Below are 18,414 nucleotides of genomic sequence, written 5' to 3'. Positions count from 1 at the left end.
CGGGCCTCCCCAGGCGGGCGGGGGTGGGGGCGGAGTGAGGCGGGGCCTGAAGTCGGAGGCTCCGCGGTCCCGCCCCCGCCAGGCCTCGTCGGGTGGGGAGGGGCGGGGCGGGGGCGGGGCCAGACCTGCGGCTCTACAGGCCTGCGTGGGCGGGGCCTCGCCGGGAGGGGCGGGGCGGAGCGAAGTCTCAAGGAGCGGTTCTGTGGGTCCTTCCTGCCAGGCGGACCTCACGGGGCGGGGCTACCCACGGGGGGGCGGGGCGCGGCCTGACGAAGCGGGCCCTGACGGGCTGGGCGCGGAGGAGGCGGGTCCTGACGCCCCAGTTCGTAGGACTACCGGAAGGGGCGGGGCGCGGAGGGAGCGTGGAGGGGGCGGGGCCGGATGTCACAGTTCGTGGGACTACCGGAAGGGGCGAGGCGAGGAGGGGGCGGGGCCGGACGCGGAGTTCAGGGTGTCTGCCCGGAGGGGCGGGGCCGGGAGGGGGCGGGGCCGGACGCGGAGTTCAGGGTGTCTGCCCGAAGGGGCGGGGCCAGGAGGGGCAGGGCCAGAGGCGGAGCTCCGCGGGCCTGCCCGGAGGGGCGGGGCCGGGAGGGGCGGGGCCGGACGCGGAGCTCAGGGTGTCTCCCCGGAGGGGCGGGGCCGGGAGGGGGCGGGGCCGGACGCGGAGTTCAGGGTGTCTGCCCGAAGGGGCGGGGCCAGGAGGGGCAGGGCCAGAGGCGGAGCTCCGCGGGCCTGCCCGGAGGGGCGGGGCCGGGAGGGGCGGGGCCGGACGCGGAGCTCAGAGTGTCTGCCCGAAGGGGCGGGGCCAGGAGGGGCAGGGCCAGAGGCGGAGCTCCGCGGGCCTGCCCGGAAGGGCGGGGCGAGGAGGGGGCGGGGCCGGAGGCGGAGCTCCGCCGGTCAGCCCGGAGGGGCGGGGCCGGGAGGGGGCGGGGCCGGACGCGGGGCTCAGGGGAACTGGCCCCCAGGCTCGGAGGACCGAGAGACCGGCAGGTTGGCCCGCGGGCTGCCTTCCCGAGCCACGGAGGCCAGAATGGGCCGGAAGGTGACCGTGGCCACGTGTGCGCTCAACCAGTGGGCCCTGGACTTCGAGGGCAATTTGCAAAGGATTTTAAAGAGTGAGTCTGGAGGCTGCGCTGGCGGGGCGGACGTCCAGTGTGCGGCCCCGCTCCCCGCGACCCCCCAGCTCCTTGCCCCGGAGGCACCTGGGGCAACCCCAGATAAGAGTGGATAATGGCCAGGCCTGTGGTGGGACACGTGGTTTGTGAGGCTTGAGAGAGAGGAGCGTGGGGGAGGGAAGCCAGCTGGGGGGCGGGGCACGCACCTGTCCTCCAGCATCCGTGCAGCCCAGGTGGCACAGCTGGGGCTGAGCTGCCCATACTCGGGGGTGTGTTAGCGGAGGGGCGGCCAACTGCTGGCCGGGGTGTTTGCAGAAGAGACCTGCAGTGGGCAGCCTGTGGCCTGCGAGGACCTTTCTGGTGGGTGGGCACTGGGCGAGATCCGCCCAAACAGGGAAGGCAGACTAAGGGGGTGAGCCTGCGAGCCTAAAAACTCTGTGGGCTTTGTGGGGTGACAGTTGCACTTTGTGAGTGAAAGGTTGCACGCTTGTATCTCAGCCAGCCTGCCCTGGCACACCTGCAGATGTGAGCCACCCTGGTTGTCTCGTACAGAGCTGCTTACTCCCAGAGGGCTGGCCAAGAGCGGGTAAAACAGAATTTGAGCAATAACGTCTTGTCAGCCATTTCCCTTGAACTTTTTTTTTTTTTTTTTTTTAATCAACCTGCTTTCATTTCATCAGAGGCAGAGCAAGTCTGGTTGGGGTGAAGGGAGGCGAGCTCAGGTGGCCAGAACTGATTTTGAGGCAGCTTGGCCCTCCACCTTAGAGAAGCTGCTGCCCACATCCACCAAGCGGTAGTGCCTGCAGGGGTCCCACTGCTGGGCTGGAAGCCTTGGGACCCCCAATCAACACCTTCGAGTTCTGCACTCATTCTGCTGCAGGTGTTCAGTGTCTACATGTTAATAAACCACCAGGGTGTGTCCTCTTCTCCCCTTCCTCCTCCTCCTTTGGTGCTAAGGGTCAGCCCGGAGACCTGACCCCGTTTCTCATTTTGGTCAGGTGTGAGCTGGTCTGGGAGGTGCTGTCCTTTGCTGCCAGGCTGCCAGGAGGAGGGCTGGCTGCACGGGGTCAGGGAGCTCACGGGGCTTTTTAAATTTCATTCATTATTATCATTTTTTAAAATTGTGACTGCTGCAGCAGGAGTCCCTGGGTGTTGCAAATGGTTAAGTGCTCGATTATTAACTGAAAGGTTGGTGGAGGAACTGAGTTACTGGGGCTTAGTGCTGGGGACCATGGTCTCGGGGGATATTTAGGTCAATTGGCATAACATGGTCCATAAACAAATGTTCTGTACCCTACTTTGGTGAGCAGCATCTGGGGCCTTAAAAGCTGTGAGTTTGAAAACAATACATTTATTGATCCCATCATGTTTGGAGCAAAGAAGAATGAAGAAAACCAAAGACACAAGGAAAATATTAGTCCAAAGGACTAATGGACCACGTAAACCACAACCTCCACCAGCCTGAGCCCAGAACTAGATGGTGCCCAGCCACCACCACTGACCACTCTGACAGGGTTCACAATAGAGAGTCCCGGACAGAGCAGAAAAAAGTGTACAACATAATTCGAATTCACAGAAAAAGACCAGACTTACTGGTCTGACAGAGACTGGAGGAAACCCCGAGACTGTGGCCCCCAGGTGCCTGGCTAACTCAGAACTGAAGCCACTCCCGAAGTCCACCTTTCAGCCAAAGATTAGACAGGCCTATAAAACACACAACAACACATGGGAGGAACGTCCTTCTTAGTTCAACCAAATATATGAGATCAAATGGCCAGCACCTGCCCAAAAGCAAAGGTGAGAAGGCAGGAAGGGGCAGGAAAACAGGCGAATGGCCACAGGGATCCTGGGGTAGAGAGGGGGGAGTGCTCACACCTTGTGGGGATCGCGACCAATGTCACAAAACAACTCGTGTATAAATTTTTAAATGAGAAACTAATTTGTGCTGTAAACTTTCACCTAAACAGAATAAAAAAAAAAAAGTTCAAATCCACCCAGAGGTGCTTCGGAAGAAAGGCCTGGAAATCTCCCAAAAGGTCACAGCCTTGAAGACTCTATGGAGCAGTTCTACTCTGCACACACGGGGTCACTGTGAGTTGGAGTCAGTAGCACTAACGACAACAAACCACAACAGGGTGTTAGATTACCTTTGGATATGTTGTAGGTGCTGAAATTGCCCCTCTTTCTTCCTCTGTGCATGTAGGTATTGAAATTGCCAAAAACAAAGGAGCAAGGTACAGGCTTGGACCAGAACTGGAAATATGGTGAGAGCTGACCTCACAGATACCCTGGGATGAGCTGGGTGTGCAGCCCGGGGGTGGGGAGGTGGCAGCGGCTGTGTCTGCTGGAAGGGCCCTGGGCCAGGTTGAGAGCTGGGGTATGCCAGATCCGCGGAAGAGGCCATCGGCAACCTGTGCGTGAGCCTGGTTGTGGATGGGGTCACCTGGGTCATAGCTAATAACAGCAGCAACAACCCTCAGGAACACGTGAGCAAGAGGAGGTTCAGGAGGGCTGCGGAGTCCTTGATTCCGACATCCGGGAATTCGGGGAGCCACATTTCACCAGGTCGGGGCCGACTCCAGAGCTGGGCTGCATCTATTCTGCCTTTATCCTTCTAGCTTACCACACTCATGTTAGCCATAAAAAAGTCTTCAGAACCTTCCCATAAAGAAGCAGAAGGGATCACGTCCAATTTGCCACTTTGCACTCGTTGGGGAAGCTGATTCCTTGGTTCTTTTCTTGTCTTTTAGTTAAAAAATAAATAAAGCAGTTGGTTGGCACATCATAAGTCTTTTACAAGCTACAGTTCCTTTCTTACTTTGGGTGTCAGCTGCCTTCTTCACTTTGCGAGTTTTCTGTTTGTCTTTGCTGTCACCATCAGCTGTGGGCCCAGAAGTCTGTCCTTGGTCCTGTTCCCTGTTTTGGCTGGTTCTTGTTTCTGGCCTTAGTTGAGGCAGAACCTGTCTGCTCTCAGGCTTTTTGTATTCATTCTCGAGGCATCTTTCTCTTTGCCCTTCCAGGTCCATTTCCCTCTTCAGGTTGATTTCTCTCCCTAGACGCTTCAGATACACCTGTTTCCTCCATAATATCCAGGAAGCTTAACACACTCATTTCATTTGTTCTTTGAGAAGTTACCTCCCTCAGTGCCAGGAATCCTGAGTTGGCCAGGATTGCATAGCTTCTAAGTGGTGTCCACCCTTGAGCTCTCAGCTCGAGCCTCACGTCCTTTCTCTTGTCCCTGAAGGGTTTAGAACGGCAGCCCAGGCCTCCTGGCATGTTTGCTACCCTATCAGATCCTGCTGTATTTCTCTGGTCCCCAGGTGGCACAAATGGTTAGCATGCTTGGCTGCTAACCTAAAGATTAGAGAGGCTCAAGAACACCCAGAGGCCCCTTGGAAGAAAGGCCTGGCGATCTACTTCCAAAAAATCAGCCGTGGAAAACCCTTCGGGGCACAGTTCTACTGAGGCACACATGGGATCCCCACGAGTCAGAGTCACCTTGAGGGCAACTTTTGTTGTTGTCGTTGTCTATGTATTTAGTTTAGTCTATACAAAAAAAAAAAAGATTTTTTTTTTTTTGTATGTATCTGTGGAATCTCGGGGTGATGCAAACAGTGAGTGCGCTCGGTTGCTAACTGTAAGGTTCGTGGTTCAAGTCCACCCCTAGGCACCTTGGAAGAAGGTCCTGACGATCTACTTCTGAATACCCAGCCATCGAAAGCCCTGTGGAGCCCAGTTCTACTCTGACACACATGGGGTTGGTACAAGTGGGAATCGACTCTGCGGCGACTGGTTAGCTGCTGTCTTTCTCTGTCCTATTCTTTCACTTTATAACAGTGTGGTCCACAGCCCCGAGTCTGGACCTGCCATCTTACAAATGGAAGATTTTAAACTAAAGGCCCCAGGCTGGTGTAGGTGTATCAGGAGGGATAAGACCCCCACTGAGCTGGGCTCTAGACTGTTTGCAGTGTGTGGCGCAGGATCTCATTTAACACTCGCCACGGCCTACAAAGAGGAGACAGAGGCCTGGACAGGAGCCGAGTCGCTCCCTGAGCGTGGCCTCTCTTTGTATCTGCTGGTCAGGGGCACCTGGAAGGAGCGCTGAGAGCCAGTACCCCCCTAGGCGGGCCACCTCACTCATCTATACATCCTCACCGGAGCTGCTGAGTGATCCTTGGAGTCAGGTTTTTTTTTAAGTTTTTTCTTTATTATACTCCATTGAAAGGAGCCCTGGTGGTGCAGTGGTTAAGTGCTTAGCTGCTAACTGAAAGGTCGGCAGTTCAAATCCACCAGCTGTTCCTTGGGAGAAAAGACCTGGCAATCTGCTCCCATAAAGATAACAGCCGAGGCAACCCTGTGGGGCAATTCTGCTCCGCCACGAGGGATCGCTAGGAGTTGGGATGGACTTGGTGGCAGAGTCAGGTTTTGGTTTGACTCCACTGAAAAATACAGTGATTAACTCTGCTGTTAATTTTTAAGTCTGTGAATTTTGTCACAAAACCGCGTATCTATTTTTTTTTTTTTTTTTATAGTTTTGTCACATCGATAAGGAATCTTAGTGGCTCTGAGGTGGTTTAACAATGGAATTGCCTATAATCTTCTTCACCCTTCTCTTTTGGGGGAAAATATACACAGCCATACACCATTTCAACAGTTTGTTCATGGATAAGTCAGTGACTGACACATCTTTCAACTTGCCTTTGAGTCAGTTTTGTATGGGGACTTTGTGTATGGCAGGCTGGTACTCACAGGGGTCCCCAGGACTGTTGATCAAACAGCCCATGTTACAAATCGCTCCTTCACTTGCTGAAAGACAAGGTGGGGAGTGCTGGCAGCTGGGCGTTGGGCAACAGGATGCCTGGGATTGCAGCGTTAATTGGTGTCCCACGGGAGTGACAGCCCCCGGGGCAGGATGGACAGCCCGGGCCTTGACCCCTCATGGAGCCCTCTCTTCAGTGTTGTTTCCGTCTGTGAAAACCAAAGTTTTCCCCCTTAACCAGAGCCAAGGGCCAAGAGGAATGCTTTCCCTGGCATTGAAAGCAGCCAACACCAGGATTGGGGTTTCGTCTGTGTGTGCAAAGCTGGCTCCACATTGGAAATATGCCCACCAGACTGCTGTACGGTAGAAAGGCAAACCTTTCGAAGATCTGAAAGTTCTAAATACTCTGTATTTTGTTTTCCAACCCCCCATACTAAGACCTGGCCCTCAGCCCAGTTCTCACGTTTTACGACATCATTGAGCGTTGTGCGGACTTCCTGGGCTGCCGTAACAGTGTACCACAAACTGAGGGCTTAAAACCACAGAGGTTTATCCTCTCACAGTTCTGGAGGCCAGAGGTACAAAATCAAGGTGTCTTCAGGGCCACGCTTCCTCCGAAGACCTAGGGGGAGGACCCTTCCTTGCCTCTTCCAGCTCTTGGTGGTCCCAAGCTTTCCTTGGCTTGTGGCTGCATCCTGCAGTCTGTTGCCGCTCTTCTCTGTGTGTCTCCTGCTGTCTCTCAGAAGGATTCTTGTGATTGAAATTGGGGCCTACCCCACTAATCCAGAATGACGTCCCCTGACCCCTTCACTTGCTTAATCTTCAGAGACCCTTTTTCTAAGCGAGATCATTTATTCAGAGGTTTGGGGAGCTAGGACATGGCTACATCTTTTTTGGGGCCACTGTTCGACCCATTCCAAGCCTGCATGGCAAGAAACTCAGGGGAGGCCGTGTGGGTTGTAGTTTGAATGTTCATTCCGTGTCTGAAGGGCAGTCTCCTGTGACTCCAGTTTTGTTTCTGTTGGGTCTTCTTGTAGATCAGTGTGATTTTGGCCACATTAAAGATTAAAAATAATAAAAAATCAAAGGGCAGCACTTGTTGACATGACAGAAAATTTCTCGTAGTAACTTAAGAGGAAGGGATGGGCATGTGTGCATTTATTTCCTGTAAACTGTGCCTTTTTTCTGTAGCAGGATCCTAACTCGGCTACACAGTGGACTTGCCAGGGAGGCTGGCCCCACCCCTAGAATTCCTGCCACCTGCGGATGGGTTCCTCGGGCTGTGGCTCACCTGTGGTTCTCTGTCCCTGCAGTGGCTACGGCTGCTGGGATCACTATTACGAGTCAGACACGCTGTTACATTCGCTTCAGGTCCTGGCAGCCCTTTTGGAATCTCCAGTCACTCAGGATATCATCTGTGACGTGGGCATGTGAGTGCCGATGTGAGGGGCTTCAGAACAAGGGGAAGTCTATGACAAGGGCCCCAGGACTTACTTCATGCAGCGCCGCCCTGAAGTCCGTGCTGTGAAATTTGCAAATTTCCAAAGCTACGAAGGCCACGTCTCTGGGTGGCACAAACAGTGAAGGGGCTCCTCTGCCAACCAAAAGGTTGGAGGTTCAAGTCCACCCAGAGGCACCTCGGAAGAAAGGCCGTGTGGTCTACTTCTGAAAAATCAGCTGTTGAAAACCCTGTGCAGCACAGTTCTGCTCTGACACACGTGTCGGGGTCAACTTGACTGACTGCACTGGTTACAGAGGCCCTATGTGGAAATGCAGGTTTGGTTTCCGCTCCCCTCAGCCCCCCAGTCTCCTAACTTCCCCACCCAGAAGCAGCTCCTGGAAGCAGGCTGGGCATGTTCCTTGGAGGGCCCCTGTGCAACACTTTGCACAAATAGGAGCAGTGTTCACCCATCAGGTAGTGCACTTTTCTGCACTGGACGGTAAGTTTGGAGCTGGTCACACGCCACAGGCCCGTATCAACACCCTGGGAGCATTCCAGAACATGTCTGCTCCACCTTTGCACAGCCCTTCCCTAGGGATGGGTTTACATTGTTTCTCTTTGTGTCTCCTTACGTCCTGTTGTATCTGACATGAATACTGCCATTTTTACTTTGTCTTCCTTAGCATTTACCTAGCATGTAGGTTTTTTTCTTTTACCTTTTATTTGTTGCTTTTTAAAAATAACAGTTTATTTTTTAGAGCAGTCTTAGGTTTACAAAAAGTACAGAGAGTTCCCCTGACTTCTTGCATTTGTTACAATAGATGAACTGATACTGATACCCTGTTGTGAACTAGAGTCCGCAGTTCCCATTAGGGTCCCCTCTTTGTGCTGTGTAAGCGTGGACCAATGCCTAATGTCAGCGTCCACCGTGACCGCAACCCGCAGGATAGTGTCACAGCCCTCACAGTGCCCAGGGCTCCCCAGTACATCCCTCTGCCCCTGAGGCCCTGGCAGCCGCTGACACTGTCTCTGTAGGTTTGCCTTTTCCAGAACGTCGGGTACTTGGAATCATACAGTAGGCAGCTTTTTCAGACTGGCTTCTTTCGCTTAGCAATGTGCATTTAAGTTTCTCCCAGGTCTTTTCGTGTCTTGCAGGCTTGTTTGTTTTTATGACTAAATGATACTCCATGGTGCCGATGCCCACAGTTTGCTTATCCCACATTTGATTTGGGAAAGCTACATAGGAGCCTTGTAGTTTTTCTTAAAGGATCTGGGGATGCTTCCTATAAAAGCAGAGTGTATGGTTTCCGGAGCCGCAGGATTGGTTTCTCCTTGCTGTGCGTTCTCACGCCCCCGGCTGACCACCATCCATTTTCCTTTCTTCTGCAGGCCCGTGATGCACAGGAATGTCCGCTACAACTGCAGGGTGATCTTTCTCAATAGGTAGGCCACCCTGTGGGGGGTTGGGGGAGCGGTGGGCATGTCTCCCCCTGCTGGACTCCTTCTGGTCTGGGCTGGTGGGCTGTGGGGACTTGTGCTGCCCCCGCTGACAGTGGTCTCTGGAGACCACGTGTCAGTGCCTTTTTCTGGGGATACCAGCTTGCAGTGAGAGCCGAGCCCTGGTGGTGTGATGGTTAAACACTGGACTGCTAGTCAAAATGTTGGTGGTTTGAACCCACCCAGTGGCTGGCTCCGTGGGAGAAAGACCTGATGATCCACTACTGTAAAGATTAAATCCATTGCCGTAGAGTTGATTCTGATTCATAGCAATCCTGTAGGACAGAGTGGAACTGCCCCATAGGGTTTCCTAGGCTGTCATCTTTACGGAAGTGGGTTGTCACATCTTTGTCCTGCAGACAGAGGGGCTGGTGGGTTTGAACCTGCAACCTTTGGGTTAACAGTCGAGCACTTAACCACTGTGTCACCAGGGCTCCTGTCCATAAAGATTACAGCATAGAAAACCCTATGGGGCAGATCTGCTCTGTCACGTGGGGCCGCTCGATCGATGGTACATCGATGATGATGGTACATCACAACAGTGACAGCCGATGCGTCAGACAGGCGATTCAGGTGGCGTGGCTTCTCTTCATCCCCGTCTCTCTCTCTCTTTTTTTTTTTTTTTTAAACTTTTAGTACCTGTATTGTTTTATGACATTTATTAACAACACCATAACATGTCAACACTCTCCCCTTCTTGACTGTGGTTCCCTATTACCAGCTTTCCTGTCCCCCCTGCCTCTAGTCCTTGCCCCTGGGCTGGCCTGCCCCTTTAGTCTCATGGTCCTGTCTAATCTTAGGCTGAAGGGTGAACCTCAGGAGCGACTTCTTTACTGAGCTAAAAGGTGCCTGGGGGCCCTACTCCCTGGGTGTCCCTGTCTCTCTTACATAAACATCTTCACCTATTAGAGACCCAGAGGGGGTGGGCTTGGGGACACGTGTCCTTGTTGCCTGGAACTCCATCTAGGTGAGGGAGGGCATTAGCAGCGGGCCCACCCCCGGCGCTGTTATTCTCGGCTGTCAGAGGGAATGGAGCCCTGGGGAGTGCAGGGAGGATGCTGCGCTGTAGACGGGAAGCTGAAACCCCGTGTCCCAGTCTCCCACTGCTACCCTAACAGAAACTCCACAAGTGGGGGGCTTTAAGGAACAGGAACTTTGATTTTCTTGTAGTTCAGGAGGCTAGAAGTCTGAATTCAGAGTGCCGTCTCTAGGGCAGGCTCTCTCTGTCCACCCTGGGGGCGGGTTCTTGTCTCTTTCAGCTTCTCTTCCTTGTTGCTTGGCCATCTTCACATGGCCTCTGTTTTCTCCCATCTGCACTGTCTTCTTCTGTGCCTAACCTCCTTTTATATCTCGAAAGTGATTGGCTTAAGACACACCCTACACTGCTATGGCTTCATTAACATAACAAAGAGAACCCTATCCCCAAATGTGATTACATCCACAGGTACAGGGGTTAGGATTTATGACACACATTTTGGGGGGCAGAATCCGTAACAGCCAGGGAGGGACAGCAATTTGCTTGGAGGCCCACTTTTGAGCTGGCATTGCATCTGCCACATGGCCTTGCAGGCAGTGGCCCCCTGGCCTGCCCGCTTGCTCCTTGTTAACGACGTGTTTGCCCTGTGAGCACATGCTGAGCCACCTTGTCCCCGCCTGCAGGAGGGTCCTGCTCATCCGGCCCAAGATGGCCTTGGCGAATGAAGGCAACTACCGGGAGCTGCGCTGGTTCAGCCCCTGGTCCAGGAGTCGGTGAGTCGGGCTCTGTGTGCTGGAGGGTGGTTCCTGGTCACTCCTTGGATGTTGGTTCAGCATCTTCCCTGGGTGCAGCAAGGTTTCAGATCCAGGGGAGACGCTCAAGAACACAGGGCAAGGTGCCTGCCCCCTGAGGCACCTGTCACCTAGATATAGATGTTTTTATGCTTGTTGTCATTGTTAGGTGACGTCAGGTCAGCTCCAACTCACAGTGACCCAGTGCACAACTGAACGAAGCCCTGCCTGGTCCTGCACCATCCTCACAGTCATTGTTAGGCTTGAGCCCAATGTTGCAGCCACTGTGTCAGTCCATCTCATTGAGGGTCTTCCTCTTTTCCCCTGACCCTCTACTTTGCCAAGCACAAAGTCCTTCTCCAGAGACTGGTCCCTCGTGACAACATGTCCAAAGTGTGTGAGACGAAGTTACCATTCTCCTTTCTAATGAGCGTTCTGATGTTTTTATGCTGTTGATTAAATTATACCAGGCTTATCACAAATCATGTACTATAGCTCTCAGTCAGGCCTTCGAAAGTATGATGCTGAGTGGAGTCAGTCAGTCACAAAAGACAAAGACCGTACGATCCCAGAATAGGCAAGTATGTAGAGACCAAAGCGTGTTAGTAGTTACCAGGGGCTGGGGGGAGGGAAGTATGGGAAGTTAAAAAAGAAAACATTGAAATGGGCAGAAGCAACCCATGTCCTTCAACAGATGATGGATAGACAAAACGTGGTACGTCCACACAATGGAGTGTTACTCAGCCGTAAAGAGGAACCAGGTGCTGACACGCTGCGACATGGATGAACCCTGAGCGCACGATGCTGAGTGAACTAAGTCAGCCACAGAAGGACAGATACTGTGTCATCCCACTTAGAACAGACAGACACATAGAGACCAAGGTCATTAGTGGTCAGCAGGGGCAGGAGGGAGGGGAGAGGAGGGTCATTGCTCAGGGGGCACAGAACTTGTGTTTAAGGTGATGGAAAAAGCTGGAAACGGGTAGTGGTGATGGTTGCATAGCGCGACGGAAGTAATTAACGCCACTGAACTGTGCATGTAAGAAGTGTTGAAATGGTGAAGGTTTTATCATGTCTTCTACCACCACAACAAAACCAGCTCCCCAGTCGTCAGCCAGTGATAAGGGTCATTTTAAGTGGAGTATCACGTGTATCTTGAATGACCCTAAACAGCGGTGTTTCTCCACCTCAGCACTCGGGGTATTTGGGGCTGGATAATTTCTTGTTATGGGGGACCGTCCTGCGCATTGTAGGATGTTTAGCAGCATCCCTGGCTTTTACCCACTGGATTCCAGGAGCACCCCCCCCCAAGTTAGAACAGAAACGACTCCATACAACGCCATATATATTTGTATGTATTTTGGCAAGACTTTGGCTCACTTACTTTGGGCGCGTCATCAGGAAAGACCAATTGCTAGAAAAGGACATCATGGTTGGTAAAGCAGAGGGTCTGCAAAAATGAGAGAACCCCTCCGTGAGATGGATTGGCACAGGAGCCACAACAATGGACTGAAACACTCCAGTGATCAGGAAGATGGTAGAAGTCGGGCAAAGGTTGTGCTCCCTTCCACGTAAGGTTGCCCTGAGTCGGAGCCGGCACTCGGCACCTGACGATGACAGCAACAACAACTTCCGTCAGGAATGCCACTTGGATTTCCCCATGGGCACGTGTGACCTGTTTTCACATAACCCACTCGTGACACATCTCCCAGAAAGGCTTTGTGTCTCAGAGCGGGGAACCTGAGACAGACCACGAGAGAACACCGAACGCCGTGACGTCACATGTTGATCGCACAGGAGTTTCGTCAAATTTGTCTTCAGGCTTTTTATCTTGAAATGGTAGTTTCTGGCATTGTGTGAACACTTCAGAGTTCCCCTGCTGAGTCCTCAGCTCGGGGCTCCCGCCTTGATGACTGTTCAGATGTCCTTCCCTGCTCTTTGCTCAGACCTGGGCTGGTTTCCTTTCCAGGCAAGTGGAAGAGTACTTTCTTCCTCGGATGATACAGGACCTGACAAACCAGGTGAGTCCTGGGTTTATACTCATCTTCCAGCCAAACGTCACGATTTCCAGCTAACGGTGGACCGTGTGGGGCAGGGTCACTTTTGAATCAAAGTAACAGAAACCACGGTAGCTGCTGTTGTTAGTTGGCTGTCAGGTTGGTGCCGACCCATGGCGACCTCATGTACGGGAGAACGAGATGTTGCCCAGTCCTGCACCGCCTTCGTGATCGTTGTTACGTCTGGGTCCGTTGTCGCAGCTGTGGTGTCAGGCTGTCTCGGGGGCGTTGCCCTTGTTTTTGCTGACCCTCTACTTTACCAAACATGATGTCCTTTTCTAGTGGTTCCTCTTTGCTGTGATAACGTCCAAAGTAAGCGAGCCAAAGTCTCACCATCCTTGCTTCTAAGGAGCATTCCAGTTGTATTTTTTCTGAAACAGATTTGTTCGTTTTTCTGGCAGTAAGAGCCAGTACCACAGTTCGAACGAATCAGTTCTTCACTCTTTCTCTTTGTCCAGCTTTCGCATACCTATGAGGCGAAGGAAGAGACTGTGGCTTGGGTCAGACGCACCTTAGTCCTCAAAGTGACATCTTTGCTTTTTAAAGCTCTAGAGATCTTTGGCGGCGGAGTTGCCCAGTGTAATATCTCCTTTGATTTCTTGACTGCTGTCTCCATGGACATTGGCTGTTGATCCAAGTCGACTGAAATCATTGACAACTTCAGGTTTTTTCTCCACCACGGTAGCTAGCCTATGTGAAAATCAAGCGAAGGAGGGAAATTTCTAAACCGTGTAGCTGGGTCTGGTGGGCTCCTTCTCTGTCTTACTTCACTGCTGCGTCTCCCGTGGATGGCTCCCTCCTTCCTCCTCCTGCTCAGGCCGCCTTTCTCCACGGCTTGTCTCCCACGTGGCAGGAAATGGCCGTCCCTGCCTGGGGCTTACATTGCCTATATTTAAGGATTGTCTGGAGTGAGACAGGAGTGTCATAATTTCTGGTGAACCCATCTTTGCTGCTGTTGACTGTGACTGGTGGGTGTGCGGTGAGGTGGGGCAGGGAGGCGGGGGTCTGTGTGGGCTGGGGAGCAGGTGGGTCCTGTGGTAGCAGGTGAGCAGAGATTGCTGTGTGGATGCAGGAGACACTTAGCCTCAGAGGTGGCTGTCCTGGGTAGGCGGCATTGTCGGCGTCTAGAACATTCCAGGCCTTGGCTGCCCAGGATATAGGCTTTCTCTCCTTCTGCACGTGGAATTCTTACAGACACCTCTGCCTGCTGAGATCCGGCTCTTCCGAACACAACCCCGAAAGCACCTGTCTCTTCCAAGTGCTGGGGAACCCAGAGTCAAGCGCAGTGACCGTGCACGACATGTCCACATGCTGGGCCGGGGACGTCGGGGGCAGTTAGGATAAAAACTCCCCTTTACCCTTCTCCCGTTTAATCGGGACCTCTGCTTTGATGTTGCCTGCCGAGAGGTCTCCCTGATCACCCAGCTGAATCCCCGCCCTCCTCCTACACCCTGTGTGGTTGCCGTGAAGTCGTCCCCAGCGCGTGGTGGCCCTGTGTGTGTCACGGTAGAACTGGACCCCACGGGGTTTTCAGGGACTGGGTTCTCAGGACTGGAGCAGCAGGCCTTTCTTCTGAGGCACCTCTGGGTGGACTCGAACCTCCAGCCTTTTGGTCGGGAGCCACGCACATTAACCCTTTGCACCAGCCAGGGACTCCTCCTGTAGTTACGCTGTGGTCAGTCGCCACTGAGTTGACCCTGACTCGTGGCAACCCCGCGTGTGTCAGGGCAGAACCGCGCTCCACACGGTTTTCAGTGGCTGAGTTTTCAGAAACCCCCCGAGTGCAGGGCCTTGGTTTTCACTGTTTACTGCTCAGCCTCCAGGGACCACCGCAGTGCGTGGTAAACTTTGGCTCAGTGAATGAGTGAATGAGTGAATGAATGAACCATGGAGGTGGAGTGGGCTGCTCGGCCGGCATCTGGTGCTGCCGGTCTCATCTGCTGGGAGAACGTCCATCGTCCAGGGTCCGCTCGACCCACCCCGGGGAGAGACGTTGCTGAGGCTCGCGTGGCGGGGTGTGGAGTGGGCTGGGGAGGGGTCCGCTTTGGGGCCAGTGCCTGAGACGCTGAGCCGAGGGGCCTCGTGTGCTCACATGTGAGATGTACCCTCCCTCCCGCTGCAGGAGACTGTCCCCTTTGGGGACGCTGTGCTGGCCACCCGGGACACCTGCATCGGGAGCGAGATCTGCGAGGAGCTGTGGACACCCCACAGGTCAGCCCTGTCCTCGCTCTGGCCACCCCGTCCTTACCCGGCGCTGTGGGCGGTGGGATTTGGAAATGGCAGGGCGTGGCCTTGGTGAGGGGCTGGGTGGGCGGGCTGGGGAAGCACAGTGGTCCCTCCTCTCCCTCACCCCTGCTCACAGCCCCCACGTGGACATGGGCCTGGATGGTGTAGAGATCTTCACCAACGCCTCAGGCAGCCACCACGTGCTACGCAAAGCCCACGCCAGGGTGGACCTGGTGTCCATGGCCACCACCAAGGTAGGTGGGGGGGTGGGGGCGTGTGCACCACAGGGTGGGCCTGGTGTCCATGGCCACCACCAAGGTAGGTGGGGGGTGGGGGCGTGTGCACCACAGGGTGGGCCTGGTGTCCATGGCCACCACCAAGGTAGGTGGGGGGTGGGGGCGTGGGCACCACAGGGTAGGCGCTGTGTCTGTCCCACGCAGCCCCTGCCCCCAGTGCCTGCACCAGAGTCATCCATGGTAGGGATTCTGGGCTGGTGCTTGTGGCTGCTGTTAGGGATTGGAAGGTGTACTTCAAAACGTGTTGGAATCCTAACCCCCTGTAGGTGTGGACAGGAAACCCTGGTGACATAGTGGTTGAGTGCTACAGCTGCTAACCAAGAGGTCGGCAGTTCGAATCCGCCAGGTGCTCCTTGGAAACTCTATGGGGCAGTTCTACTCTGTCCTATAGGGTCGCTATGAGTCGGAATGGACTTGAATGGCAGTAGGTTGGGTTAGTAGTAGGTGTGGACACGATCCCATTTGGGAATAGACTTTTCTAAGTTATGCTGATGACGCCGTATCGGCACAGGGTGTATCTTAAACCCATTACTTCTGAGATATAATAGGAGCGGATTCGGCACAGAAGCGGGTGAGCACAAACAGGGGAGGGTGCACACTACCTGGAGAACACCAAGACACGGAGGAACAGAAGCAGAAAAGAGACGAGGACCTTCCCCAGAGTGACAGAGAGAGCCTCCCCTAGGCTGGCGCCCTGCATTCGGACTTCTAGCCCCTGAGCTGTGAGAACATACATTTCTGTTCTTTAAAGCCACTCCTTGGTGGTAGTTCTGCTATAGGAGCACTAGGAAGCTGAGATAGCTGGTACTTAGTGAGTGTGCGCCAGCGACCCCTCTGACCACTGACCACCTAATCCTCACAGCCTCCCAGGAAGCAGGGGCTCTCGTCACCCCCCTCTGGGGCAGGGGACCAGGCATGGGCTCACACCCCTGCTGTCCACCAGCACCGTTGACTACTACCGTGTCATGGGATGGGTGACGTGGTGGCCAGGAGCCACACATGCCTCTTGTCTGTGGGCGTGGTGGCTCTTGGCTGCGGGGACGTAGTGAGACACGGTGTTGTTTAGGTGTTGTCTTAGTCACCCAGAAATACCACGCGCAGGGGGCTTTAAAGAGCAGGAATTTATTCTCTCACAGGTCAGTAGGCTAGAGGTCCAAATCAGGGTCTTGGCTGTGTGGGTTCCCTCCTTGTGGGTGGGCCGGGCTCTCCTTGGTCCCTCAGCTTGTGGGCGATCCTCCCATGGCATCTGTCTTCCTCTGTGTGTGTCTGTCTGATCTGTACCTGTTATAACTCAAACGGGATTAGGGTTAGGACCCACCCTCACTGGTATGGCCTCAGCAACATGAGGCGGGATTGTTACAGAAGACAGTCACGTGACACTTGGTCAGGTGCACAGATACAGGGGTTGGGATTCCAGTGCGTTTTAAGGGGACACAGTTCAGCCCGTGACAGTCGTCCGTGGGACTGAGTTGGATTCAGTGCAGCCTGGGGTGAACATCAGACTCTTCCCTGGGAGGTCTGGCTTTCCTGAGTCTCCATGTCATCGTAAGTGATGGCGAGGACACACCTGCCTGAAGGGTGGTCGTGAGGCGGAAGCAGACGTGTTGTGTGATGCCTGAAGCCATGGAAGGCCAAGTGGTTGGCCGTTGCACAGGCACCGTTTCCGCGTACGCGAGCATTTTCCTTGTTGGGGGAGGGCTGTGTGACCAGGCAGGGTGGGAGAGGGAGTGAGCCGCTGTGGCCAGGTAGTCTGCCGTGGGCAGTGGGAGGCAGTGCGGAGCATCGCTGATCACACCGCCACCACGCTGCCTTTTCCAGAGCGGTGGCATCTACCTGCTGGCCAACCAGAAGGGCTGCGACGGGGACCGCCTCTACTATGATGGTTGTGCCACCATTGCGATGAATGGCAGCATCTTCGCCCAGGGCTCCCAGTTCTCCCTGGATGACGTGGTAACGTGCCAGCTGGTGGGATTTGGGGGAGTAGCATGTCGCCCTGTCCCAGTTGGTCTTCTAGATCACTCTCCCCTGTGATCGGGTGTCCTGCCCTCTGAGCTCTAGAGGCAGAGGTGGGGCCCAATGCCTCTGCCTCCTTGTTCTGGGGGCTCTCTGGGCCGCGCTGACTGCAGCTGGCTATGGGAGAGACCCGATCAGTCCAGGAGCTGTCAACTGCATTGCAGGAGAGATGCTGTTCCCATCTGAGGACAGATGGGGTATGCAAGGGACAGGGAAACAAGGCAGAGGCCAAGCCCAGGACCTCAGTCTGCAAAATCCTTCCTGGCAGGCCAAGCACCCCACTTAGAGGTGGGGGCTTATAACCCATGGCGGCTACAGATTCCTTGGAGAAGCTGCTGGAAACTGCACACACTCGACTTCTAAAGATGTTGTTGGGTGCCGCCAAGTGGGTTCCGACTCCTAGTGATCCCATGTGACAGAGTAGAACTGCCCCATAGGGTTTCCTAGGCTGCAGTCTTTATGGAAGTAGATTGCCTGGTCTTTCTCCCACAGAGTGGCTGGGTGGGTTTGAACTGCCAGCCTTTCAGTTAGCAGCCGAGCGCTTAATTGTTGCACCACCAGGGCTCCTTCTCTACAGATGTGTATCATATTAATATGTGTTTTACAGAATGTGGCTCTGGGCTTGGTCTCTGTCTTGTTCCCCTACCCCTTGCACATCCCACTCGTCCTCGGACAGTGATGGCCTCTCTCCCAAAATGTCATTCACAAGGAGATCACCAGGCCTTTCTTCCAAGGCTCCCCTGGGCAGACTCGAACCTCCAACCTTTCAGTTAGCAGCCGAGTGCTCAATCATTGCGCCACCAGGGTTCCTTCCTCTATGGATGAATATTAACATGTCCAGTTGCTGTGAGTTGATTCTGACTCCTGGCGCCCCCCCGTGTGTCCGAGTAGAATTGCACTCCACAGGGTTTTCAGTGGCGGATTTTTCAGAAGTAGATCGCCAAGCTTTTCTTCCGAGACACCTCTGGGTGGACTTGAACCTCCAATCTTTCAGTTACCAGCCAAGTGTGCTGAGAGCTGGCGTTCCTGTTAGTTAGGTTGGCTAGCTAGGTGGCCTTAGTTACTCAAAGCTAATCCCATTCTGCCAGCTCCTCCATGAGCTACCTGAGCAGGTGAGAAGCAGCGTCGTGGAGCGTGGAGCTGTTCCAGAGCTGTCCTCTCCTGTCCGTGTGCTCCAGGTGATGTATCTGTGCAGGCTCCCGTGGGGTCTCAGACCTCACGCAGGTGGCTCTTCTGTCTTGTT

General features: G+C 54.3%; 1 protein-coding gene across 2 annotated transcripts in view; it reads left to right on the top strand.

The window, feature by feature from the left end:
• The first annotated feature begins 938 nt into the window (after window positions 1–938).
• Window positions 939–18,414, top strand: part of NADSYN1 (NAD synthetase 1) — a 39,942-nt gene continuing 22,466 nt past the window's right edge. The window contains exons 1-9 of one of the 2 annotated variants that reach the window (XM_064287607.1): window positions 939–1,115; window positions 3,319–3,379; window positions 7,188–7,304; window positions 8,705–8,758; window positions 10,472–10,561; window positions 12,549–12,600; window positions 14,759–14,847; window positions 14,999–15,116; window positions 16,977–17,108. In XM_064287607.1, coding sequence (XP_064143677.1) covers window positions 1,031–1,115; window positions 3,319–3,379; window positions 7,188–7,304; window positions 8,705–8,758; window positions 10,472–10,561; window positions 12,549–12,600; window positions 14,759–14,847; window positions 14,999–15,116; window positions 16,977–17,108 — 798 coding nt within the window. In that variant the 5' untranslated portion in view covers window positions 939–1,030. Of the gene's footprint in view, window positions 1,116–3,318; window positions 3,380–7,065; window positions 7,305–8,704; window positions 8,759–10,471; window positions 10,562–12,548; window positions 12,601–14,758; window positions 14,848–14,998; window positions 15,117–16,976; window positions 17,109–18,414 lie in introns of both variants that reach the window. The other variant, XM_064287608.1, reaches the window with a different exon arrangement.

The sequence above is a fragment of the Loxodonta africana genome, chromosome 7 (genome assembly GCF_030014295.1).
Source record: "Loxodonta africana isolate mLoxAfr1 chromosome 7, mLoxAfr1.hap2, whole genome shotgun sequence".
Classification (NCBI taxonomy): Eukaryota; Metazoa; Chordata; class Mammalia; order Proboscidea; family Elephantidae; genus Loxodonta; species Loxodonta africana.
Note: the sequence above shows the minus strand (reverse complement) of the source record. Positions and strands in the feature narration are given on the sequence as shown.